Source organism: Salmo salar, chromosome ssa25 (assembly GCF_905237065.1).
Source record: "Salmo salar chromosome ssa25, Ssal_v3.1, whole genome shotgun sequence".
Classification (NCBI taxonomy): domain Eukaryota; kingdom Metazoa; phylum Chordata; class Actinopteri; order Salmoniformes; family Salmonidae; genus Salmo; species Salmo salar.
The window spans coordinates 8,863,314-8,891,233 of NC_059466.1; the positions used below are offsets into that span (position 1 = coordinate 8,863,314).

The 27,920-nt window shown below is 42.1% G+C and overlaps 1 protein-coding gene and 1 non-coding gene across 3 annotated transcripts; both read left to right on the forward strand.

Moving 5' to 3' along the window:
• Window positions 1–3,340: 3,340 nt before the first annotated feature.
• Window positions 3,341–27,812, forward strand: LOC100380648 (ATP-dependent RNA helicase DDX18). Of its 2 annotated transcripts, none has more exons than XM_014172991.2 (14): window positions 3,341–3,423; window positions 17,913–18,098; window positions 18,262–18,525; window positions 21,667–21,802; window positions 23,704–23,804; window positions 23,924–24,123; window positions 24,316–24,430; window positions 24,552–24,691; window positions 25,083–25,244; window positions 25,840–25,992; window positions 26,132–26,245; window positions 26,411–26,467; window positions 26,689–26,866; window positions 27,088–27,812. In XM_014172991.2, exons 2-14 carry the CDS (start codon window positions 18,065–18,067, stop codon window positions 27,231–27,233), a joined length of 1,800 nt encoding a protein of 599 aa, XP_014028466.1. In that variant the 5' UTR covers window positions 3,341–3,423; window positions 17,913–18,064; the 3' UTR covers window positions 27,234–27,812. The 2 variants fall into 2 exon arrangements, with proteins under 2 accessions (XP_014028466.1, XP_014028465.2); XM_014172990.2 differs by lacking the exon at window positions 3,341–3,423 and adding an exon at window positions 14,395–14,578.
• On the forward strand, window positions 24,852–24,986 carry LOC123730664 (small nucleolar RNA SNORA9). The gene has a single exon (XR_006762099.1). It is a non-coding gene; the product is annotated as a small nucleolar RNA SNORA9 (small nucleolar RNA).
• Window positions 27,813–27,920: the final 108 nt, after the last annotated feature.

Here is a 27,920-nt window from a genome sequence, read left to right on the forward strand (position 1 = left end):
GCTGCAAAATCTGGACCCCTACAAATCAGCCGGGCTAGACAATCTGGACCCTTTCTTTCTAAAATGATCTGCCTAAATTATTGCAACCCGTATTACTAGCCTGTTCAACCTCTCTTTCGTGTCGTCTGAGATTCCCATAGATTGGAAAGCAGCTGCTGTCATCCCCCTCTTCAAAGGAGGGGACACTCTTGACCCAAATTGCTACAGACCTATATCCATCCTACCCTGCCTTTCTAAGGTCTTCGAAAGCCAAGTCAACAAACAGATTACCAACCATTTCGAATCCCACCGCACCTTCTCCGCTATGCAATCTGGTTTCAGAGCTGGTCATGGGTGCACCTCAGCCACGCTCAAGGTCCTAAATGATATCGTAACCGCCATCGATAAGAAACAATCCTTGCCAAAGCTTTCAACTCTGTCAATCACCACATCCTCATCGGCAGACTCAATAGCCTTGGTTTCTCAAATGATTGCATCGCCTGGTTCACCAACTACTTCTCTGATAGAGTTCAGTGTGTCAAATCGGAGGGCCTGTTGTCCGGACCTCTGGCAGTCTCTATGGGGGTGCCACAGGGTTCAATTCTTGGGCCAACTCTTTTCTCTGTATACATCAATGATGTCACTCTTGCTGCTGGTGAGTCTCTGATCCACCTCTACACAGATGACACCATTCTGTATACTTCTGGCCCTTCTTTGGACACTGTGTTATCAACCCTCCAGACAAGCTTTAATGCATTTACATTTTAGTCATTCAGCAGACACTCTTATCCAGAGCGACTTACAGTAGTGAATGCACACATTTCATACATTTAATTTAATGCATATTTTTTTTTTGTACTGGTCCCCCGTGGGAATCGAACACACAACCCTGGCATTGCACACACCATGCTGTCGTTGCAAACACCATGCTCTACCAACTGAGCAACAGGGAAGACTGCCATACAACTCTCCTTCCGTGGCCTTCAACTGCTCCTAAATACAAGTAAAACTAAATGCATGCTCTTCAACCGATCGCTGCCTGCACCTGCCCGCCTGTCCAGCATCACTACTCTGGACGGTTCTGACTTAGAATATGTGGACAACTACAAATACCTAGGTGTCTGGTTAGACTGTAAACTCTCCTTCCAGACTCACATCAAACATCTCCAATCCAAAGTTAAATCTAGAATTGGCTTCCTATTTCGCAACAAAGCATCCTTCACTCATGCTGCCAAACATACCCTCGTAAAACTGACCATCCTACCGAACCTCGACTTCGGCGATGTCATTTACAAAATAGCCTCCAATACCCTACTCAACAAACTGGATGCAGTCTATCACAGTGCCATCCGTTTTGTCACCAAAGCCCCATATACTACCCACCACTGCGACCTGTACGCTCTCGTTGGCTGGCCTTCGCTTCAAACTCATCGCCAAACCCACTGGCTCCAGGTCATCTACAAGTCTCTGCTAGGTAAAGTCCCCCCTTATCTCCGCTCACTGGTCACCATAGCAGCACCCACCTGTAGCACGCGCTCCAGCAGGTATATCTCTCTGGTCACCCCCAAAGCCAATTCTTCCTTTGGCCGTCTCTCCTTCCAGTTCTCTGCTGCCAATGACTGGAACGAACTGCAAAAATCTCTGAAACTGGAAACACTTATCTCCTTCACTAGCTTTAAGCACCAGCTGTCAGAGCAGCTCACAGATCATTGCACCTGTACATAGCCCATCTATAATTTAGCCCAAACAACTACCTCTTCCCCTACTGTATTTATTTATTTTGCTCCTTTGCACCCCATTATTTATTTCTACTTTGCACTTTCTTCTACTACAAATCTACCATTCCAGTGTTTTACTTGCTATATTGTATTTACTTTGCCACCATGGCCTTTTTTGCCTTTACCTCCCTTATCTCACCTCATTTGCTCACATTGTATATAGACTTATTTTTCTACTGTATTATTGACTGTATGTTTGTTTTACTCCATGTGTAACTCTGTGTTGTTGTATGTTGTCGAACTGTTTTGCTTTATCTTGGCCAGGTCGCAATTGTAAATGAGAACTTGTTCTCAAATTGCCTACCTGTTTAAATAAAGGTGAAATAAAATAAAAATATTTATTATTTCACCTTTAAAGAGTAGGATGTGTGAGTTTTTACTCACCAACGTAACAACACAGTGTGGTCAAAGACTTAGTAATGTAGTTGTAGTCATAATTTGGTTACCTGTAAGTACAAACATGGTAATGTTTTTGGGTTATTATATATTTATTAACTTATTTCCGGATATCTTCTAAACTACCCACAATGCACTATTTCTCAACGGCATATGGAGGATCTACTCTGTGCTACCAAGTTCGTATGCTAGCTCGGTACCTAGCTCAAATTGGCTAAGGTCAGCCACACCTCATGACCAAAGTAAAATTTGTTTTATACTGGATATTCAGTGGATATTCAGTTCTCTGTCATCAATACCTATGGTCTACCACAGTATGAGTCATAATATGCAAGAAACTTAGCGGTGAAACACAGAAATGGTTTCAGTCGTTATTCCACTATTCATTTTTTCCATTGTGGATTATAGAAACACTTCAGATAAGGGCCTTGTTAAGTGTAGGTTTACCCTGGTGTGACGTTTTGATAACAGTGTAAATCTCTCTCGGAATAGGTGACTTTTATCTATATATTCGCATGTATTTACCCCCCAAAAGTAAATGTTAATTGGCTGCTAATGTAGCTATCATACAAAACTACAAATGCCTGTCTCAAGCAACACGTCACTCACCAGGGCCGTGATAATCTGGACGAGGCAAAGGTAAGAATCTCAGGATTAGCTAAATTGAGATATTCATAAATTGGCTGAAGTTGTTTAAATTGACAATTCAGTGAATTGTCTTGGGCAAGTTTTAAATTGAATGTTATCTACATAACTAGCTCATGGTTACCTAGTTAGCAACATTAGCCTGGCTAGATGGCTACATTAGCAGTCTATTTGTCTACCCATTTAAATGCATGAGAAATTTATAAAAATGAGTTTAACTTTCTTTGGCTTTTATAAACCAACAGTCTAGCTTGCTAGATAACTAGATAGCTAACTTAGATGGTGGGTAGCCTACTTCAAGTACCACTTGACTTGTAGCTACCCTAGCTAGCTGTATTATTTTAGTCCGGATTTTTGAGAGGTTTCAGAGATGGAATGATTAGCATCCTCTCGAGTCAACAGTGTGTTTACTTTACTGCAGGAAAACATCGATATGTTTGCTGTTACCCTCTGGACAGCAGATCAATTTATTTATTGATGCCAAATAATGCATGCTACACTCAAGTTGAAGTTAAACTTGTTGACTGATGCCACCATGGCGGTGGCTGCTAAGAAGAAGGGAGCAGCTGCGAACCAGAAGACTGCAGCCAAGGCAGCACTGGTCCTCACCTGCCCTGTCTGTCAGGTGAGTAGTATGGGTTAGATACTGTATTTGCCTTTAGGTTCCTCTCTGTGTAGGCTATTTTATTGGCCTGTGTGGTACAGTCTTTCATATGTGTAGTAGTTTGCAGAGTTGTAGACTCGAGTCACATGACTTGGACTTGAGTCTGACTCGAGTCACAAATTTGATGACTTGGACTTGACTTGATAGAAAATAAAATAACCTCAGACTTGGACTTAGAGCCTCAAGACTCAGGACTCAACTTTGAGTTGAGACTGATGACTTGAACTTATCTGGCCAGGTTTTGTAATGTTTTGTCTGTCACTCATTTTGTGGCACAGTCTATGTAGAGTATTCTACACACAGCAGGAGACAGTAGCCGCAGCATTGCCCTTGCAAAAAAATCCTGCAACAGATAGGCTAGTGAAATGCACACTCTACAATCTGATTGGACAAGCAAACTGTCAACCAACACAGGTTGTGTGAGCTAGCTAACAGATTGCTGATTTCCGCTACAGCTACAGGATCGGGTGTAGCGCAAAACGTCAAATTGTAGGAAGAGAGGATTGCCATAATAAATAAATAAATATGCAGCTCCAAAAATGATGAAGCTTGAATTTGAAATTTGTTGTTAAAATGTATTATTACTGTGGCAAAGACACACTATAGTCGCGGCTCTTCATTTCCGCTCTCCAAACTGGGGAGAGCACTTTTTTTTCTCTTGTTGAAATGTTTTCTGTTGCTTTCACATGCATAGGCCCTTTGTGGTAAATCTAGATTCCATCTAATACTACAATAATTGCTGGCGTTTCATCATTCCATCCCTTTACCGTTTATTGCAAAAATAGACATTTCTGTTTCATGTTTGATAGGCCTATGATACATTTTCATTTAGCCAACCATTTCTTACCCTCTGAGTGGCGTGATGTTTTTTGTGCACATGAACGTTCACAAGACTCATGAGGTAGAAGTTCTGTTTATTTAATTCAATGCATGGTTTCCTTTGTTCATATTTCTGTGTCCTATTGTCGCGTTCAAAACAACTGGGAACTCCGAACTAGAAACTCTGAAATCTCAGACTTCTGACTTCAGTGCGTTCAAGACAACTGGGAACTCTGAAAAAATGAGCTGCTACTAGGAAAAATCGTTTTGAACGGTCATCCAACTCGGAATTCCAACTCGAAAACTTGGGCCTCTTTCTAGAGCTCCGACTTTCCAACCTGAAAAACACTGACTTCATGATTTGACTTCATTTTTTTTTCAGAGATCCCAGTTAATTTTGAATGCACTGAAGTCGGGAGTGAGAGATTTCCGAGTTCCCAGTTCTTTTGAATGTGGCATTAGTCTGTCATTTTGGTTGTGTCTAATAGGAGTCCGCGTGCCTCAGTGTGCATAGAAATAGGCTATGTGGCCAGTGCTCCATGCTTTGGTGTTAGAACGTTGAATAAGAGAAAATAATTGTTCCATGTATGCATGGTGTTGAAATATCGTTAATAATCATTAAGTCTGATTAAGATGAATGTACCAATGTAACAATGGATGTGGAAATTGCCTTTTGCATTAATTGCCAATTGAGTAATTGTATGGTCCTGGGGGCCAAGTGCTTATGTAATTTATGTAGGCCTACCTGTTTGAGCTCCTGTTAGACAGATTCAATTTGGTTTCTCAAGGGAAGGTTGTACAGTCTTGCCCTCTACCTGTGTCCGTTCAGATAGGACAGGTTAAGCCTGACACAGAGGCTATTCTTTTGAGCTATTGCCAGTGTATATTTGGTAAATCTACTTATATATTTTGTGTGATATAGTGCTTTCACCATTGGATCACCAAGACCGGTAAAGAAATCTACACTGAGCAAATCAACCTGCCTTGCCTTCTGCTGATTTCACACCCTTATGACTGCTACAAAGTCCCTGTTTAACAATTACATAGGCTAATCAAAATGTGTTGTAGACAAAATAATGAAAAGGGCTGTCTGGTAGCCTTAATAAGTAGATAAAGATTTATAGTTGCATGTACAGTGCATTTGGAAAGTATTCAGACCCCTTGAATTTTTCCACTTTGTTACATTACAGACTTATTCTAAATTATTATTATTTTTTATAAATCTTCAATCTACACACAATACCCCATAATGACAAAGCGAAAACAGGTTATGATTTATTGCAAGTGTATTAAAAATGTAAAACACAAATACCTTATTTACATAAGTATTCAGACCCTGCTATGAGACTCGAAGTTGAGCTCAGGTACATCCTGATTCCATTGATCATCCTTGAGATGTTTCTACAACTTCATTGGAGTCCACCTGTGGTAAATTAAATTGATTGGACATGATTTGGAAAGGCACACCTGTCTATATAAGGTTCCACATTTGACAGTGCATAAACCAAGCCATGAGGTCGAAGGAATTGTCCGTAGAGCTCCGAGACAGGATTGTGTTGAGGAACAGATCTGGGGAAGGGTACCAAAAAGGTCTGCGGCATTGAAGGTCCCCAAGAACACAATGGCCTCCGTCATTCTTATTTGTTTATTTTTTGTATATTTTACTTTAAATGATTTTCTTTTGCAGTTTAGTACAAAACAAAAGCACACAAGAAAAAGGCAATAACAAAAAAACACACAGACATGAAATGAAGTATTGCTTAGGCAAGACATGGGACAAGAATAGAGCAACAATTACAGTTACAACAACAATACGTGTTCCTAGTCAGTTTTCACAGTCAGTCTCTGTCCAAGCGTTCCAGAAACGGACCCCAAACATTGAGAAATCTGCTGCAGGAGTTGGTCCTAAAAAAAACAAATATTTCCCAAGTTAATGGTGTTAATCATTTCTGCTAGCCATCTACTGAAGCAAGGTGGGTGGGTGGGTGACTTCCATTCTGTGAGGATTTTTTTGTTGTTGCAGCCACCATTCCAAACATCAGAGCCTGTTGTTCCTCATAGGATGATCTTAGAACAGACTGAAAAGCCAAAGAGAGCGAGTTCTGCTTCAGGATCAATGGCCCTCACATACCTTTGAGTACCAATGAAAAATGTTCCTCCAATAATTATTGAGTAGGGAGCAGAGCCATAAAAAATGACAATTAAGGAACCATCTGAGGCTTTACACTTGTCACACAGTGGGGTAAATTCTATATAATTTGGTTTTGGAGTAATGAAGTCTATGCACGACTTTGTATTGTATCAATTGATATCTGGCATTGATGGAACAGGAGTGAATTCTAGACAGGGCTTCTCCCCATAGATCATCTGAGTCTCAATAATATCTAACTCATTACTCCAGGTCTCCTTGAGATGACTAGTAAAGGCCTCTGTGTAGTTGGAGAACAAGGAGACTAACTGTGAGATGAGGTGTTTTGAATTGGGAGGGCGCTGTAGCAAATCCTAAAATGAATGTTGTACAGGGAGGGTGTCAGCATTTCGAATTTTCCCTTTGATGTAGTGTCTGACTTGTAAGTAATGGAAAACATGTGAATAGGAGAGATTGAATTTATTATTTAATTAGATGAATGATGTATACAGCAAGTCTTCAATTGTGGCCAGTCCCTTCTCCCTCCATTCAAGAAACACCTTATCAGACCGGGATGGAACAATAGAATGATTAAAGCATATTGGGGTGTATACAGAGGTATCAGGCACCTTACAAACATGCTTAATCTGGTTTAAAATTCTTAAAGAATTTCTCCAAGCAAAGCTGTTGCCTGTCAGTTTGTTTGGGCACTTTGCTTGGAGAAAAGCAAAGCTGGAAGAGAGGAATTTGTGACAGACTTGAGTTCCATATTTAGCAACAGGGGGGCAACAGTCTCCAATTTATAAGGGAAACCCAGTTGCCAGTACGTTAATGCCCTGGCATTTGCAGCCCAGTAATAGTGCTTAAAGATGGGTAGGCCTAAGCTGCCATACGACCACCATATGGTGGTTTTTGTAACAAATGACAAGATTGTCGAGTCCAAAGTCTTAACAAATGATGAAGTAAGAAAAATTGTACGATTCTGGCAAAGATAAAGGAACCTGGGAAGAGAAACCATTTTTATGGCATTAATGCGCCCCATCATAGAAAGAGGAAATATTCTCTTGTTTTAGCTTTGCAACCAGCTCACTGTAGTTAAGCTAGGTATTTTTAGTCCCAGGTAAGTTAAGTAGTCCTGCACCACATTAAATGGTATCCTCTCTAGCTGACTTGTTGTAAAATGATCAGAGATACACATTAGATCACTTTTTCCCCAACTGAATGAATAGCCAGATAGTTTACCAAATGAATTGATTAATTCTAGTAGGTTAGGGACATAGGCTACTTGGTCCGAGAGGTATAAAAGTACATTGTCTGCATTTAACGAAATGCGGCTTTCTACGTTTCCTACTATTAAGACCGTGGATATTAGGATTATCCCTTATTTGTATCGCCAGGGGTTCAAGGGCGACAGTGAAGAGCAGAGGACTGAGTGAGGAACCCTGTTGGACAGATCTATGCAGTTCAAAGGGACTGGATTTATCGCTGTTGATCAGAATAGAGGATGTAGGGCAGGCATAGAGCATTTTGACCCAGGTGATAAATGAGTCGTCAAATCCACATCTTTTGAGCTTCTAACAGCCACCTTGGAGCCCTTCCCCTGATTTTCATAAAGAATGTTCAGCAGCCTGCACACATTAGAAAAAGAGAACCTGCCGGGGATAAAGCCTGTCTGATCCAGGTGAATAATGGTTGTTATATGTTTATTCAACCTATTAGCAAGCACTTTGGTGATGTTTTTTTTAATCGAAATTAAGCAATGTCATTGGTCTATAATTTGCAGGATCTGTTACCTCTGCCTTTTTTTAACAGAAAGCAAATATTGGCTTCATACAATGATTTCGGACAAATATTATTTTCTGTTGAATCGGTGATCATCCTGAGTAAAAGGGGAGCGAGTTTTATAAAATTCACAGTCAAAACCATCCGGGCCTGCAGCCTTTCCAGGAGGGAAAGCTTTTATTGTTTTCGATTATTTCCTCTGTTGTGAAATTTGAGTTCAATTATTTTTTGGCGCCATCAAGTTTTGGCAGGCTGATGGAATCAAAGAAGGCTGATACATCAGAAGCATCGGATCTGGAAGAATATAACTCTGAGTAAAATTCTTTGAAGCAGTTGTTTATCTCTTTAGGATCTGTCAGCAAGTTGCCTGCCTTAGACTGGATTTTATGGATTCCTCCATTTGCCTGTGCACCCTTTAGTTGTCTAGCCAGCAACCTTTCTGGTTTTTCCCTTAGTTCAAATTGTTTCTGTCTCAGCTTTAGTAGGAGGTTATTGCCCTGAGAACCAAGAATAGAATTGTATTCATATTTTAATTTCAAAATATTGTTGTAGTCAACCTGAGAGAGTGAAATTCTGTATGTTTCATCCAAAGCTGGGAGTTTTTTTATATCTCCTCCAAACGCTTGCGATTCCCTTTTTTAATGACAGACTCATATGAAATAATATGATCTCTCATAACCACTTTAAAAGTTTCCCATAGTGTAGAATCAGATACCACTCCTGTGTCATTAGTCTTGAGGAACTAATTTAACTTGGCTGTCATGCAGTCAATGAATGCTTTGTCTGTGCGCAAGGAGGGGTTAAAACACCAACTGTAATTCTGTTTTGGTAAAGAAAGATTGAGGCACAACATAATTCGACTGTGGTTGCTTATTAAGATGCTATGGTATTTTGAATTAAGCACATTGGGTATCAGTTTGGAATCGATTAGGATCGATTAGGAAGTAGTCGATTATAGAATAAGACTTGTGAACACGAGAGAAGAATGAGTAGTCTGTGGGATGTTGCAGTCTCCATATGTCCACTAGATTCCTGGATTTGATTAGATTATTTAGAACCTGGACAGAGGTGATACTTGATGGAGTATGTGTAGACAGTCAAGATACGGATCAAGGTAACAATTAAAAATCGCCTCAGATTATTCGATTAGTGGTACTAAGATCTGGGAGCAAATCAAAAACATTACGAAATAAATGTAAGTCGTCAATGTTAGGGCCATAGACGTTCAATATTGTGACATGGAAAGAATGTTCCCTGATACAATGATGTGCCTACCGTGGGGGTCTGTAGACATGGAGGAGAGTTGAAAAGGGATGTTTTTATGAAAGAGAATAGCAACACCTCTCTAGCTTTGAGAAGGGTGAATGATAAACTTGAGAAATCCAGTTGGATCTCAGATGCCGCTGTACCGTGGCTTACAGTTGAAGTTGGAAGTTTACATACACCTTAGCCAAATACATTTAAACTCAGTTTTTCACATTTCAAATCAAAGTTTATTTGTCACGTGCGCCGAATACAACAGTGAAATGCTTAATTCCTGACATTTAATCCTAGTAAACATTCCCTGTTTTAGGTCAGTAAGGATCACCACTTTATTTTAAGAATGTGAAATATCAGAATAATAGTAGAGAGAATGATTTATTTCAGCTTTATTTCTTTCATCACATTTCCAGTGGGTCAGAAGTTTACATACACTCAATTAGTATTTGGTAGTATTTGGTAAATTGGTTAACTTTGGTCAAACGTTTCGGGTAGCCTTCCACAAGCTAAGTTGGGTGACTTTTGGCCCATTCCTCCTGACAGAGCTGGTGTAACTGAGTCAGGTTTGTAGGCCTCCTTCCTCACACACGCTTTTTCAGTTCAGCCAACAAATTGTCTATAGGGTTCAGGTCAGAGCTTTGTGAAGGCCACTCCAATACCTCTACTTTGTTGTCCTTAAGCCATTTTGCCACAACTTTGGAAGTATGCTTGGGGTCGTTGTCCATTTGGAAGACCCATTTGCAACCAAGCTTTAACTTCCTGACTGATGTCTTGAGATGTTGCTTCAATATATCCACATAATTTTCCTTCCTCACGATGCCATCTATTTTGTGAAGTGCACCAGTCCCTCCTGCAGCAAAGTACCCCCACAATATGCTACTGCTACCCCCGTGCTTCACGGTTGTGATGGTGTTCTTTGGCTTGCAAGCCTCCCCCTTTTTCCTCCAAACATAACGATGGTCATTATGGCCAAACAGTTCTATTTTTGTTTCATCAGACCAGAGGACATTTCTCCAAAAAGTACGATCTTTGTCCCCATGTGCAGTTGCAAACCGTAGTCTGGCTGTTTTATGGCGGTTTTGGAGCAGTGGCTTCTTCCTTGCGAGTGGCCTTTCAGGTTATGTTGATATAGGACTTGTTTTACTGTGGATATAGATACATTTGTACCTGTTTCCTCCAGCATCTTCACAAGGTCCTTTGCTGTTGTTCTGGGAGTGATTTGCACTTTTCGCACCAAAGTACATTCATCTCTAGGAGACAGAACGCGTCTCCTTCCTGAGTGGTATGACGGCTACGTGGTCCCATGGTGTTTATACTGTGTACTATTGTTTATACAGATGAACGTGGTACCTTCAGGTGTTTGGAAATTGCTCACAAGGATGAACCAGACTTGGAGGTTTTTCTGAGGTCCTGGCTGATTTATTTTGATTTTCCCATGATGTCAAGCAAAGAGGCACTGAGTTTGAAGGTAGGCCTTGAAATACATCCACAGGTACGCCTCCAATTGACTCAAATTACGTCAATTAGCCTATCAGAAGCTTCTAAAACCATGACATCATTTTCTGGAATTTTCCAAGCTGTTTAAAGGCACAGTCAACTTAGTGTATGTAAACTTCTGACCCACTGGAATTGTGATACACTGAATCATAAGTAAAATAATCTGTCTGTAAACAATTGCTGGAAATATTACTTGTGTCATGCACAAAGTAGATGTCCTAACCGACTTGCCAAAACTATAGTTTGTTAATAAGAAATTTGTGGAGTGGTTGAAACCTAGTTTTAATGACTCCAACCTAAGCGTATGTAAACTTCCGACTTCAACTGTAAATGTCAAGAAACGATCTTGGGAGTCAATCAGATGTTAAAGGTGTCACATTAGTCTCGAGGAATATGCACGGTGACTGAGGTGATATACTCCTCAATGCCACCTCAGTCACCGGCTTCATCGATAAGTGCATCGACGACGTCGATCCAGAATCCCGGAACATATTCGCTTCTGTGCTAGCTAAACAGTGCTGTAGCATAGCATCTGCGTAATCTGACCACTTCCATATTGAGCAAGTCACTGGTACTTCCTTCTTTAGTTTTTGCTTGCAAGCAGGAATCAGGAGCATTGTCAGATTATTTTCCAAAAGGAGGGTGGGGGAGAGCTTTGTATTTTTTATTTTATTTAAGTCAGTTAAGAACAAATTCTTATTTACAATGACAGCCTACCAAAAGGCAAAAGGCCTCCTGCGGTTGTATGAGTCTCTGTGTGTGAAGTAAAGGTGGTCTAGAGTTTTTTTTTCTCTGGTTGTATTTATGACATGCTGGTAGAAATGAGGTAAAACGGATTTAAGTTTCCCTGCATTAAAGTCCCCGGCCACTAGGAGCGCCGCTTCTGGATGAGCATGTTTTTGTTTGCATATGGCCTTATACAGCTCATTTTGTGGTGTTAAATAGACGGCTACAAATAATATAGATGCGAACTCTTGGTAGATAGTGTGGTCTACAGCTTATTATGAGATATTGTCCCTCAGGTGAGCAATACCTCGAGACTTCTTTAATATTAGACATCGCACACCAGCAGTTATTGAGAAATAGACACACACCCCTGCCCCTCGTCTTACCAGACGTAGCTGCTCTGTCCTGCCGATGCATGGAAAACCCAGCCAGCTCTATATTATCTGTGTCGTCGTTCAGCCATGATTCGTTGAAACAGAAGATATTACGTGTTTTAATGTCCGTTGGGAGGATAGTCTTAATCGTAGACCGTCCAGTTTATTTTCCAATGATTGCACATTGGCCAATAGTAAGGAGGGTAGTGGTGGTTTACCTACTCGCCGACGAATTCTTACAAGGCCCCACGCTCTCCTCCCCCTTTTTCTCTGTATTTTCTTCACACTTGTCCGTCTATCACAGTGCCATCCATTTTGTCCCCAAAGCCCCATATACTACCCACCACTGCGACCTGTATGCTGTCGTTGGCTGGCCCTCGCTTCATATTCGTCACCAAACCCACTGGCTCCAAGTCATCTATAAGTCTTTGCTAGGTAAAGCTCCACCTTATCTCAGCTCACTGGTCACCATAGCAACACCCATCCGTAGCACGCGGTCCAGCAGGTAAATTTCACTGGTCATCCCCAAAGCCAACACATCTTTTGGCCGCCTTTCCTTCCAGTTCTCTGCTGCCAATGACTGGAACGAATTGCAAAAATCAAAAATCAGTTGGAGACATATCTCCCTCACTAACCTCACGCGTCAGCTGTTAGAGCAGCTTACCGATCGCTGCAGCTGTACACAGCCCATCTGTAAATAGCCCATCCAAACAACTACCTACCTCATTCCCATATTTGTTTTTGTTTTTCTGCTCTTTTGCACACCAGTATTTCTATTTGCACATCCTCATCTGCACATATATCACTCCAGTGTAAATTGCTAAATTGTAATTACTTCACCACTATTGGCCTATTTATTGCCTTACCTCCTTACTTCATTTGCACACACTGTATACAGATTTTTTCTATTGTGTTATTGACTGTACATTTGTTTATCCCATGTGCAACTCTGTGTTGTTGTTTTTGTCGCACTGCTTTGCTTTATCTTGGCCAGGTTGCCGTTGTAAATGAGAACTTGTTCTCAACTGGCCTACCTGGTTAAATAAAGGTGAAATAAATTTTTTTTAACTAGTGACGGGGCTTTTGGCCTGGTCTCAAGAAAGCAGTATATCCTTTGCGTCGGACTCATTAAAGAAAACATCTTCTTCCAGTTCGAGGTGAGTAATCGCTGTTCTGATGTCCAGAAGCTCTTTTCGGTCATAAGAGACGGTAGCAACAACAATATGTACAAAATATTTTACAAGCGATGTGAAAAAACAAACAAAATAGCACAGTTGGTTAGGACCCCGTAAAACGGCAGCCATCACCTCCGGCGCACTTTTTGTACATAGTCCCGCCATTTTAGGGGACCAAAAGTACTGGGACAAATTCACTTATATGAGTATTAAAGTAGTCAAAAGTTAAGTATTTGGTCCTGAAACAATGTTATGCATGACATGTTTTGATACATTGATATCTTAGATATAACTAAATAAATAAGGCAGCTAGCTAACTTAATTGATTGCTTATAGTGTAGCCCAATACTTGACTAAAGCCCAAATAAAATGAAAAGTGTATTTTTACGCGCGTGTACATGTTGGAATTACACTGAACAAAAATATAAACGCAACATGCAAAAGTGTTGATCCCATGTTGCATGAGCTGAAATGAAAGATCCCAGAAATGTTTCATACACACAAAAAGCATATTTCTTTCAAATTTTGTGCAGAAATGTGTTTACACCCCTGTTCGTGAGAATTTCTCCTTTGTGAAGATAATCCATCCACCTGACAGGTTTGGCATATCTATAAACTGATTAAACAGCATTAGAAACTGATTAAACAGCATAATCATTACACAGGTGTTCCTTTTGCTGTGGGCAATAAAAGGCCACTCTAAAATGTGCAGTTTTGTTACACAACACAATGCCTCAGATATCTCAAGTTTCGAGGGAGCATGCATTTGGCATACTGACTGCAGGAATGTCCACCAGAGCTGTTTCCAGAGAATTGAATGTTCATTTCTCTACCATAAGTCCTCCAGCATCGTGTTAGAGTACTTGGCAGTACATCCAATCGGCATCACAACCGCAGGCCACGTGTATGGCGTCGCAGGCTGGAAGGAAGCTAAAGTAATTCCATTGCATTATAACAAATGTTTTATTTATTTTATTTAACTAGACAAGTCAGTTAAGAACAAATTCTTATTTAATAGAGGTGGGGGATCCTGATTCTGGATACAACAGCCTGGAGTACGCCTATCGGCCTTGAACTTCAAGTCTTCAATGAAAGGGGGCAGTCGTTCTACCCTGGACAGTACAGACGATTTGCATTCTGGCAATATGAATGACAACCATATAGGGTCCTATGTATTTACAGTCAGGCAGGCAACAGTCTAGCCTAGAGGGGTCCTGAATTCCACACGTGTGTGTGCTCGGCTGCAAGAATGGCAGATCTTCAGATGAGGCTTCTTCGGCAGAAAATACAGAAAAGAAGCGAAAAGAGCAAAGAGCGAAAGCTACTTAAGAAACAGAAACAAGAGGAAGATAATGGTAACTTTTTCGAGTATTGTCATCGTTGTCTACAAGTTGTATTGACGCGCGCGTTAGCCAACCTCGAAGCAAGGCTAAGTAGCTAAGTATGGCTCTGATGCGTGTTTTTGCAGGGTTATTCATTTTACCTTTATTTAAATATTGTCTCTCGGAAATCACAATTTTAATTGATACACGTAGCTAAATCACCGATTGTATTAACACGATCCATTCCGTTAGCAGTGACTAGCTAGCTTAACTAGAAACAAGCTGTTTATATAGGTATTTAACGTAGCTAGCTATTGTTAGCCATTAGCTAGTGAAACAAATCCTAGGTAATTTCGAAACATTTATGCATGACAGGTTTTGAGACATTGATCTTTCCACTATTGATATCTTAGTTGTGTAAATTAATAAGCCAGCTAGATTACTTACATGGCATTGATTGTGTGTAGTATAGCCAATATTGGCCTAAAGCCCAAATGAAGTGTTTTTTTTTTTTTTACACGTTGGAATTAGAATTCACGGTAGAGAATGAGAACAGACGGCTGCGAGCGTCAACGGCGTTATGCGCTTCAAATTAGATGTGAAGTCTATTTGTCTTGCATCTACGCCAAGCAATGCCGATAGACTGTCAGAAAAGACTGCATTGTTACAACTGGAATTGTAACATGTATATTTACGCTGCGTTCACCTGAGTGTGCCAGGGCGCAGAATAACTTACGTGCAGACTAGACCTGGCACACGCGTACACCATCGCTCGCATGTTGATTTTGTCCAGAGGTGATAAGGATGTGCAGATCGAAATATCAAAACGAACTCTGAACCACTTGTATTAATTTAGGGACATGTCGAAACTGATTAAACATTCATGGCCATTTAGCTAGCTTGCTTTTGCTAATTTATTTGTCCTGGGATATAAACATTGCGTTGTTATTTTACCTGAAATGCACAAGGTCCTCAACTCCGTTAATTAATCCACAGATAAAAGGGTAAACCTAGTTAGTTTCTAGTAATCTTTCCTCCTTCAGTCTTCTTTGGACTTTACATGACAGTTAGCAACAAACTTTAAGGTGCATTACCACCACCACCTGGATTGTGGACCTCAGTTCAGCTTTCAATCACCCACATGGGTATATGTGCCTAAAAATCAATTTGCTTCAAAAACAGAACCAAGTTCTATTTTAGCACCTGGCTATGCAGATACGTGAGCAGTTTGGATGAAATTATTGAATAGCATGTATGTGTACATTTTATTTAGCCACACAAGCAGTGTGGTCAACATGTGAGGAATTTACATATGCGCAACACATGTTGAATATGACTAGGGTCAGTAAACATTGGCAAACGTTATTCAATTGTTGCCAACAGCATAGTTAGTCACCAACGCCCTAAATAACACGAAAACAACCTAACCAGCTCTGCTAGGGCGAGTAAAATGGTCAGAGTGAGGTGTTCTCTCATTTGTGTCTGGGAGTAGTTAGCCAACTTTAGCCAGTTAGTTTGGGTGCTTGACTGCCATTGTGAGCGTTGCTCAGAGCGCACACTGGATGCTCTGGCCGAGGAGTAGGGCTGATCTGAGCGTTCTGACCTCACAACAACAGTCAAGCGCCAAAGCTAACTGGCTAAAGCTAGCTTGCTAGCTACTTCCAGACTTGTATTTACCTTTATTTAAAACATAAATGAGAGACCACCTCACTGACCATTTTTTTTCTCACCCTAGCAGAGCTGGTTATGCTGTGTTTGTGTTATCTAGAGCTTTGGTGACTGTAACTATGCTGCTGGCAACAAGTGAATGAAGTTTTTTTTGGCCAACGTTTACTGATACCGGTCATATTCAACGTATGTTGCGTGTTCGTAGATGTATCAGTTATTCTGCGCTCTGGAACACTCAGACGAGGGCGCTCTGAAATCGGAAATAGATAGCCAGAGTGAATTTACAGATGCACCCGTAGAAAGAACCACACTAGCCAAATTCTTTATAGACTACTAGGGTGTATTAGCTATAACTCTCCTCATGTTCCTAGGCTAACATAACAGGAGGTAGGTACAGTGGCTACCGTAGGACTTAAGGTATAAGGTGAGTCAAAAGGAACACAGAACAATCATTTACAAGGGGTACATAGCGATCATAAATACAACTGTTTATTATGGATTCTCGTGATAATTAAGTTGGAATACGTTACGCAGTGTATGTAAATTGATGCTCTACTCTCGCGTGTACATTTTTACACCGTTTACGGTGTTGGCTTAAAGGACCCTAACGAACATTAGGGAATGCCTACTCTGAAGTGTGTGTGCAATAACTACATTTTCCGTTGCAATCCTTCTAAATAACGCAAATTGTTTGAAACTTTGGCAAAGGTTAAAGTCTACAAAATGCAGTCCTTGTTACCGATTTCTAATTTTGTAAACAGAACTGTACGGAGTTCAAATGTTTCATTGATGAGGAAATTAGCAGAATGTCGGCCAAAATCCATCTCGCTTCATCTTCTCCCACTGCCGGCAACTGGGCTTCCTCTCATCACCGTATTTGGTAGTGAGTGGAAACGCCAACCGGATGCTTTACATTTATACATCCGGTGAAATATCTGGCTCATTGTTATCTGTGAGTGTAGCGTTTGTAATGCAAGATGGAGGGAGAGCCTGTCTCTCGTCAGAGATCGCAGTTTATTTTGGGAGATTGCAAAATATGACATTTTCATTCAATACAGGGTAAATATGTTTCAGGTGATAATAAAACATGTTTTTAACTTTTTCCTAATTGTCATAAACAATCGTCACTACCATCACAATAAACCAAAATAGCCAAATACTGTCTGAAAGTGAATGGATTATCAATTGCAGTATGTTTCTAGAAACAAATGCAAAATGCACACTTACTGTACACTGTTTTAACAGATGCCGCAGACCATATTTTTCAGTGACAATGTTTGTGGCATCTGTCTTCCGTTTACACACAGGTGTTCGGAGACGCAGATAGCTAGTTAGCACAGGTAGTCCATTCTCTTACCTCCTTTTTTCCGTAAGCGTGCTATAATATGGAAATATCGCCGTGCGGGAACCCTAACTCTATAAAGGTGTGTCTCAATTTAACCTTTTGTTTTTTGAAAATGATTTATCGCCGATAACATGCATGTTAATGCTCAGACCGAGCGTCGCACCTCTTAACAAAACTCCCCTACAGAAGATGCCTTTATCCAATGACTGTGTAATGTAATGGAACTGAGTCATGATCAAGGGCTAGCTTGTAGTGCTTGCTCGCTAGCTAGTCAGTGTTACTAGTTGAATGATAGCCTCCTTTACCTGGTTGATGATGTGATAAAAAAATATATAATAAGCTGTGTATTCACAGGTGATGCAAACAGACTTCCAGAGGAGCGTTGTGATGAAACGAGTCACGGGTCCACAGCAATTTCAAAGCCACAGAATGCCAAACCCACAAAGAAGCCACAAATACAGAAGAATGTGTCTGCAGAGGTGGACACAGAAGAAAATTCTGTCAAGATGAAAAGGAAGCTCAAAACCGCTGAATCGCCAGGTAATGTTACTATTTAGTAATTTATTTAAATTGTTGTAGCTAGGATTTGACATTCTTATATTACTCCCCTTTTCAAGAAGGCCGGGGTAAATGGCTAAGTGTCAGTTTACCAAGTCATTTCATGTTTTCCTTGTCAAAGTATTTTTATGTGGTTCTAACGTAGGTGTGAAAAAACCCAAGAAGGATGAGGCAGATAATGATGATATGGAGGAGGAGAGGGGGTTGACTGTGACTGAGGAGGATGCTGATCAGGGCACAGACAAACCCGCACAGCCTCTTGAAGGGGCAGAGGCTGGAGAGGAGGAGGAGGAAGATGATGAGGAGGATGAAGAGGGAAGTGAGGATGAGGTGGAAAAGGGGGAAGGAGAGAAGTTTGGGGATGATGATGATGAGGAAGATGGACCAGAGCTCCCAACTGGCTTGACAGGTATTCAGTGTTCAAAGACATACACATAGGTCAGAGGCCTTTACACTACCAAATGTTAGCCTTGTCAACTGAATGTTATCTGTAGCAGTAATTTCTCAGCATTAGATTTGGGCTGTGAACTATTTACAATTTAGCCTCTGCAAGCATACAAATATGTATAGTATTTAACCATGACCTGCTTGGTAACCATGGTCTTTTACTTTAGGTCAAGGATGGGGGTGGGGGCCACAAAAAAACGGAATTGTTCATGAGGGACTGTAGTTGCTCGCAGGTCTGCGTACCCACATGTGCCCCCCCCACCACATTGCGAGCAAACCATTTTAGCAACCCGCCTCTTAACATTGGCGATCAAAAATAAATAGTTTTAGAGTTAATTTTGCGGGTTTGAAGAAAGTTTTCTGTAATTCTGCACATTTTGCCATGGGGCAGCGAGAAGATATTACAGTTGTATTACTAATTTCATGCAGTTCTACTCATTTTGCCATGGGGTGGAGAGAAATGTTTGCAGTTTTATGACCTACAAAATCAGTGGGTAATTTGACCATGACTACTAAGTTTAGATGGCTCCAGGTAAAAGTTGCAATTCTTCAGCTAACTCTGCAAATAGCTGGGTGATAAAAAAAAAAAAGTCATAGTCAATCAATAATATCATAACACTCTTAGCAAAATATTTGATCTTTAATTTACGATCTGTAGAAAGTATGAGAATAGAAAGGTTCAGAACTTTGTAACAGCACAGTTGAAAAATAAATGGCAAATAGAAATCAACTGGATGGTGTTCAGAGATAGATGGCAGGGGTTGAGTGGAGCTGAAGGGTGGGACTAAAAATAACAAGACAACGAATGTAAAATATACTGTCCGTAAAATGTATATAGTATCTGTAAGCTTGAAGTAGAAGCCTACGTGTTGTCTATTAGTTTCCTTCAATTAGTTGAGGGGTGGTAGGGTTAAGGGAAAATAATAAAGGAAATGTATATCTATTTATCTCTCTATATCCTCAGTGCCTTCGGGAAATATTCACTCCTTTACTTTTTCCACATTTTGTTACGTTACAGCCTTATCCTAAAATTGATTAAATAAATAAAAAAACTCAGTAATCTACACACAATATCCCATAATGACAAAGCAAAAACAGGTTTAGACATTTTTGCACATTTTATTAAAAATAAAAACATACCTTATTTACATAAGTATTCAGCCCCTTTGCTATGAGACTCGGAATTGAGCTCAGGTGCATCCTGTTTCCATTGATCATCCTTGATGTTTCTACAAGTTGATTGGAGTCCACCTGTGGTAAATTCAATTGATTGGACATGATTTGGAAAGACCAAACCATGAGGTCGAAGGAATTGTCCGTAGAGCTCCGAGACAGGATTGTGTCGAGGCACAGATCTGGGGAAGGGTTCCAAAATGTTTTTTTTGCAGCATTGAAGGTCCCCAAGAACACAGTGGCCTCCATTTTTAAATGGAAGTTTGGAACCACCAAGACTCTTCCTAGAGCTGGCTGCCTGGTCAAACTGCGCCATCGGGGGGAAGGGCCTTCGTCGGGGAGGTGACCAAGAACCTGATGGTCACTCCGACAGAACTCTAGAGTTCCTCTGTGGAGGTGGGAGAACCTTCCAGAAGGACAACCATGTCTGCAGCACTCTACCAATCAGGCCTTTATGGTAGAGTGGCCAGACGGAAGCCACTCCTTAGTAAAAGGCACATGACAGCCCACTTGGAGTTTGCCAAAAGTGACCTAAAGGACTGACCATGAGAAACAAGATTCTCTGGGTCTGATGAAACCAAGATTGAACTCTTTGGCCAGAATGCCAAGAGTCACGTCTGGAGGAAATCTGGCACCATCCCTACGTTGGAGGCAGCATCACGCTGTGGGTATGTTTTTCAGTGGCAGGGACTGGGAGACTAGTCAGGATCGAGGCAAAGATGAACGGAGCCAAGTACAGAGAAGTCATTGTTGAAAACCTGCTCCAGGGTGCTCAGGACTTCACACTGGGGTGAAGGTTCACCTTCCAACAGGACAACAACCTTTAGCACATAGCCAAGACAACGCAGGAGTGGCTTCGGGACAAGTCTCAGAATGGCCTGGACTTAAACCCGATCGAACATCTCTGGAGAGACCTGAAAATAGCTGTGCAGCGATGCTCCCCATCCAACCTGACTGCGCTTGAGAGGATCTGCAGAGAAGAATTGGAAAAACTCCCCAAGTACCAGTGTGCCGGTGCGTCATACCCATTAAGATTCGATGCTGTAATCGCTGCCGAAGGTGCTTCAACAAAGTACTGACTAAAGGGTCTGAAAACTTAGGTAAATTTGATATTGTGTGTTTTATTTTTATGAAATCAGCAACAATTCCTAAAAATCTGATTTTGCTTTGTCTTTATTGGGTATTGTGTGGATGTGGAAAAAGTGAAGGGGTTCTGAATACTTCCCAAAGGCACTGTGTATACATAGATATTTACAAAAAAAATATATCAAATGTATTTATATAGCCCTGCTTACATCAGCTGCTATATCAAAAGTGCTGTACAGAAACCCAGCCTAAAACCCCAAACAGCAAGCAATGCAGGTGTAAAAGCACGGTGGCTAGGAAAAACTCCCCAGAAAGGCCAAAACCTAGGAAGAAACCTAGAGAGGAACCAGGCTATGAGGGGTGGCCAGTCCTGTTCTGGCTGTGCCGGGTGGAGATTCTAACAGAACATGGCCAAGATGTTCATAAATGACCAGCATGGTCAAATAATAGTAATCACAGTGAACAGGTAGCCGCAGGCAGAACAGTTGAAACTGGAGCAGCAGCACGGCCAGGTGGACTGGGGACAACAAGGAGTCATCATGCCAGGTAGTCCTGAGGCATGGTCCTAGGGCTCAGGTCCTCCGAGAGAGAGCGAGAAAAAGAGAATTAGAGAGCATACTTAAATTCACAATGGACACCGGATAAGACAGGAGAAATACTCCAGATATAACAGACTGACCCTAGCCCCCCGACACAAACTACTGCAGCATAAATACGGGAGGATTGGAAATGATTCAGACATTTACATTAATGGAAGCCACAATATATCTGCAATATTAAAGCTGACTAGAGCCCTTCAATGCCAAAACCCACGCCGGTTTGAACTCTGTTTTCTGTATCCCAGGTGCGTTTGAGGACACATCCTTTGCCTCTTTAGCCTCTCTGGTGAGTGAGAACACTCTAAAGGGTGTGAAGGAGATGGGCTTTGACCACATGACTGAGATCCAACACAAAAGCATCCGCCCCCTACTAGAGGGAAGGTAAGCCTACACTTTTATCTCCAGTGTTTGTTAGCCAGAATTTCTAACTTTTTAATGCACCTCTACAAGGCTGACTGAAACAGAGCCCTGTTAAAACCATTCTAGGACTCTGGGTGTGGCTGTCATGACATTTTGTTAGCCCATAATTGTAAATGACTGCCAGTCTCATAGTAATTGACCGTTTAATTAACATGAACATGTTTAGCATCTCTGGGTTTCCAGGCATACAAGCTGCTGATTTGATGCGCGCTTTTGGAAAATCTAAAAGTCTAATAAATCCATTTAATATAGCCTACACCTTCACAATAAAATCCATTATTTCATTATGATAGGCCTATAACCCTGTGAATGTCTTAGAAATCAAAACATGGGCTGTATGATGCGACTGTGTGCTTCCCGCGGGGGGAGAGAGAAAATTGCATTGCTGCTCTGCTGGTGTGGCAAGCCAGTTAAAGGATATCAAATCAATGGAAGATGCAATTAAAAAGAAAATGAGAAGGGCTACAACGGTCAAAGCCAACAGGTAGGCTGTAATCTGAATGGAGTTGTGTGTAGGTGAACATGTGTGTACACACACACGCATACATTCATGCTAAACGCATCACTGCTGCTACCAGACTCTTGTACACTTGCCCACATCCCACCCTTCCACAATACACCTGTTAATATTGGACAATAAATTGTGCCTTCCTGTATTAAACTTGGTGGTTTGAGCCCTGAATTCTGATTTGGCTGAAAGCCATGGTATATCAGACCGTATATCACGGGTAGGACAAAACCATTTAGTTTTACTGCTCTAGTTATGTTGGTAACCAGTTTATAACAGCACTAAGGCTCCTCGGGGTTTGTGATATATGGCCAATATACCACGGCTACAGGCTGTGTCCAGGCACTCCACGTTGCGTCATACAAAAGAACATCCCGTAGCTGTGGTATATTGGCCATATACCACACCTCCTCGTGCCTTATTGCATAATTCTATTCAACTGCCATTTACTGTGTTTGTATTATCATTTCTTATTGTTACATTGTCGAAGGAATCTGCAAGTAAGCGTTTCGTTGGACGATCTATACCATGCGTGTCCTATACGTACCACTAATAAAACTTGAAACTAACTGTAGGACGGTGAGAAGCGCACTTCGCCTCAATTAGCTAGCTTCTCTCGGTTTGATACAGTCAAGACGGGTAATATGTAAACGGATGGGATGATAAATAACTTCTTGCTAGTTAAGTCGTTGCGGTCTTTCCCTCCTTGCCTGCTCTGAGCCTCCCCGTGTCTTACCTACACATTCACACACACACGGCCTCCGCTCCCTAGTAGCCTACAGCTGCTCGCTCTGTGCCTCTTTCTCCCTTTGTCCATAGCTCCAGTTTAATAAAGTAGCAAAACAATTGGCTTTTCTGCTGCTTCCCTCACTCGGAACAGACCGGGTCCCTAAGGGGACAGGTTTGGTTGTCCTTTAGGTTATTTCGGTACGGATTTTAAATATGCATATTGGGTCCAGTGCTTTCCCGTGAACATTCTGAAACGGGGTCTCTAATTCCCATTACCATTTGTCCTCATTCATGTTATTTCAATTCAATCAAGAAGTTAGAGAGCGATTAGAGGGACAATGGAGCACTGAAAACCAGGCTGTTAGCGAGCGCCGTTGGCAAGTTTGGTAGGCCACCCATCAATGCCATTTATTTGCGCAGTTTTGGATGGGATTACTGTGACCAACAGAATGACTGCTTTCATGACTTGTGACGTGGCGATAATATGGTCGCCGCGACAGCCCTATCCAGGACCACCAAAAGTGGCCAAATGGCATCCTAGAATCAGCCCTACACAACTGATAAACTGAGTAATGTTGGTTTTGGCTTGATCGCTGACGTCCTTTGCTCTTTTGAAATTTTCTAGAGATATCCTGGCTGCTGCTAAGACTGGCAGTGGTAAAACCCTGGCCTTCCTCATCCCCTCCATCGAGCTCATCTACAAACTCAAGTTCATGCCCAGGAACGGTAAGATGAGTGAAGATAAATATGTTCCCCCACAGCTAGTCTTTTTCGCTCTGCTAACATCAAAGGCATAGGGTCTAGACCTGGCCTAAGACTCAACCCTGCTTCCCCACTATCCCCAGGCACGGGCGTGGTGATCCTGTCCCCAACGCGCGAGTTGGCCATGCAGACGTATGGCGTGATGAAGGAGCTGATGACCCACCACGTGCACACCTTTGGCCTGATCATGGGCGGCAGCAACCGCACGGCCGAGGCCCAAAGGCTGGCCAACGGTGTCAACATCCTGGTGGCCACACCTGGCAGACTGCTGGACCACCTGCAGGTAATGATGATGATAAGAACAGTACATTTACTAAAATCCTTTTCATACATTTCTGTCAGTGGGGACCAGGGTAGTTTTGACAAAGGATTGGATTGTGTAACATTTCAGTGTAGATTACTTATTTTACAGAAGGATTTTTTTATTTAGTCCTGGCTCTTAATTTGTTTCTCCCCACCCCCTTGCTCTCTATAGAATACGGCTGGCTTCATGTATAAGAACCTCCAATGTCTGATCATTGACGAAGCCGACCGTATCCTGGAAGTCGGCTTCGAGGAGGAACTGAAGCAGATCATCAAACTCCTGCCAAGTATGTACCCACATCATGGCCTAACCAACCTTGCATATACCGTACCATGGAGTTTGATGTTGCTATTTGTCTTGTGTGTATGTCTAACTCCCAATGTCTAACATCATGCATTGTTCCTCAGAGCGGAGGCAGACCATGCTGTTCTCGGCCACCCAGACCCGTAAGGTGGAGGACCTGGCCCGTATCTCCCTGAAGAAGGAGCCCCTCTACGTGGGCGTGGACGACAACAAGGACAACGCCACCGTGGATGGCCTGGAACAGGTAAACAAAACCAGTCACTGCTGCAGAGTGTGACTATAAGCTAAGTTCATTGCCTTCAGTTGCCCCAAGACATTTAATTAACTGAAAGTAGCAAAGCTTTAATGTTTTTTGTTCGTGGTTCTGACAGTTGGTTTTGGAGCACAGAAATTCAAATTCAGACGTGCAGGCCGTTCAGCGAGGTTTGGCCTGTAGTGGCTCTGTCCTTTCTTGTAGTGTCTGCTAGATAGAAGTGGGGTGGTTTGAGACCCTGCCATGTCTCCACCACGGCGAGGTTATAGTTCAACCTCACACGTCAATTACAGTATGCACTTGACGGGTATGTGGTTCTCTGCTTTTCTCTGGTGCATCAGGGATATGTGGTCTGATATGTAAACATTGTCTTGGTTGCCAGGGCTATGTGGTGTGTCCGTCTGAGAAGCGCTTCATGCTGCTCTTCACCTTCTTGAAGAAGAACCGTAAGAAGAAGCTGATGGTGTTCTTCTCCTCCTGCATGTCGGTCAAGTTCCACTACGAGCTGCTCAACTACATCGACCTGCCCGTCATGGCCATCCACGTGAGTTGTCGCCTCTGTCTAGCAGAACGAAAAATGGGTTTCTCTAGGAAAGGTTCAGATAGTACCTCCCCGTTTCTGACTGTTTGTATGTTTTAGCGTTGGCTGGAACTGACCTGGCTCACTTTATTAGCTTGTTTCGGGAAGTTATTTGGAGCCCTTTGAGTCAGAGACGCTCAACCCATATACATCACTGGTGATTAATTACGCCTGCTCTAAAATATGATTCATCTCAGTGTCTCTAGTAACAACAATGTAGTTGCAAGGCAAGCAACAGATTGCAGGCTACACTCTGTGTCAGTAGTCTTCGGATGATTATCTGGCTCAATTTGAGCTCTGCTACATTGATCCCCAGTCTGCCCCCACAAGGCATTCTCTCTCTCATGGGTCTGCTGTGGAGACAACTGGTACATCCACACTTGGGTCTTAAGGCCTTGTACCACTATAACACATCTTATGATATGACCAGATCTTGCGCTATAGGATTTAACACGGACATGTACTGTAATATTCTGTGCGGTTCAGCAATGGCATCTTATCCTATGTGGGCAATGCTGTCTGTGGCTGACGTCTAATCGACTATTTTTCTTTATCTCAGGGGAAGCAGAAGCAGACGAAGCGTACCACCACCTTCTTCCAGTTCTGTAACGCTGACTCTGGCATCCTGCTGTGTACAGACGTGGCGGCCAGAGGCCTGGATATCCCCGAGGTGGACTGGATCGTACAGTATGACCCCCCAGATGACCCCAAGGTACCTAAGTTTGAGACACACTTATTATGCATCTTTTACACTATTGAGTAATAACCCCTAGTCTATAAGCATCTCCAGCCAATGCCTCAGTGAAGCATTAACATCCGTTTACCTCGTTCTTATTTCTTTCTTATCCTAGGAATACATCCACAGGGTCGGCAGAACGGCTCGCGGGATCAACGGCGTAGGCCACGCCCTCCTGATCCTAAGGCCAGAGGAGCTGGGCTTCCTGCGCTTCCTCAAACAGGCCAAGGTAAGACCTTAACCCAACCATTTTTAACCTTAACCCAACCATCTCTAACCTTACCTCAACCCAGCTCTTAACAGCACAACAAGAAAAAAATGCAGTGATAAAATGCAGCAGTGATGAATTATGTTCTAAAAGGAAATGTTACATTTTGTTTCCCTCCTGCCTCAGGTTCCTTTGAGTGAGTTTGAATTCTCTTGGGCGAAGATCTCTGATATCCAGGGTCAGGTAAGACATGCATCCACATTTATTTCTGCATGTGAACCAGAGCTAAATGACGTAACATCTGTGATAGTGGACTACAGCGGCTAATTCATTGATATGGTCAAATGATAAACATCCTCCTATGAACAGGAGTTAGCTTCTGTGACATTAGCGCAATTATCTGACACGCCTTAAAATCCCGATGACAAATTCACACAAAGGTCTTCATATTTTGTTCTTTGAAGCTGGAGAAATTGATTGAGAAGAACTACTACCTGCACAAGTCAGCCCAGGAGGCCTACAAGTCCTATGTACGGGCGTACGACTCTCATTCGCTCAAAGCGATCTACAGCGTCAACACGCTCAACCTCCCCATGGTGGCGCTCTCCTTCGGCTTCAAAGTGCCCCCCTACGTCGACCTCAGTATCCTTTTCCGACGGCAACAACCGAGGCATACTTTCACCAATGTCGTTCAAAGTGTTGCATCGCCTTGGTTTATCTATTTGTGGTCATGACTTTTGAAAACTTATCCCATCTATTTATGATTAAAATAATGATACATAGTAATTATAGTGTACTTATTTATCATTACCTAATTGGTCAGTTCAGTACAGTGTTTCCTTTAACCCAGCACTCCGCTCCAGACGTCCACAGCAAAGGAGGACTGAAGATGACGAAGAGGGGTGGGGGCGGCGGCTTCGGCTACCAGAAGGGCAAGGGCGCTCACAAAGCCAAGATCTTCAAGCACGTCAACAAAGGCAAGGGGGACAAGAGGCAATTCTCTCGCTAGCCTTGCGGTCCTTGGGGGACGTTACAAAATGGCTTCCTGACCTGGACTCACTCTCTGTCCAGAGACCGATCTATTAGCCTGTACTGGGCATCGTGTCTCGCTCCCTATTTGTGTGTGATAGACCAGTCTGTTGGGTCGTCACTAGTTACCACAGCCACAAAGTCATAAACCTCACCTATTTATTAAAATCAGATTTTAAACCTAACCTTAACTACAGTGCTAACCTTAGGCCTAACCTTTAAATAAAGACGAATGGCACATTTTTGATTCATACATTTTTACAATATAGTCAATTTTGACTTTGTTGCTGTGGTAACTAGTGACAACTAGTCTCTTGTAAGGGGCTCAATTGTTTTGCTCCAATGTCTCAGCCTGTCTTTCTCTGAACAGGTATTTGTAGTGACAGGACTCTGGGCTCATAACCGTTCTGAGGACAGCCCCTGCATTCCTTTCCTCACAGCAGTTGTGGATTTTTACTGTGGATTCTCTTTGATATGAGTATGCAGAACTGTACATTGATTTGCATTGTTTTCCTCCTACTCTACTGGCCAATTAAAAAAAAAGAAATGTATACCCACACTGTTGGCAAACTCTTCCCATTTGTATATTTATTTTATTTATGGAGCCCTTTCAGTAATAGGCACAAAATGCATCAACACAGGACTAAGTGTTAGTACACTTGGGACC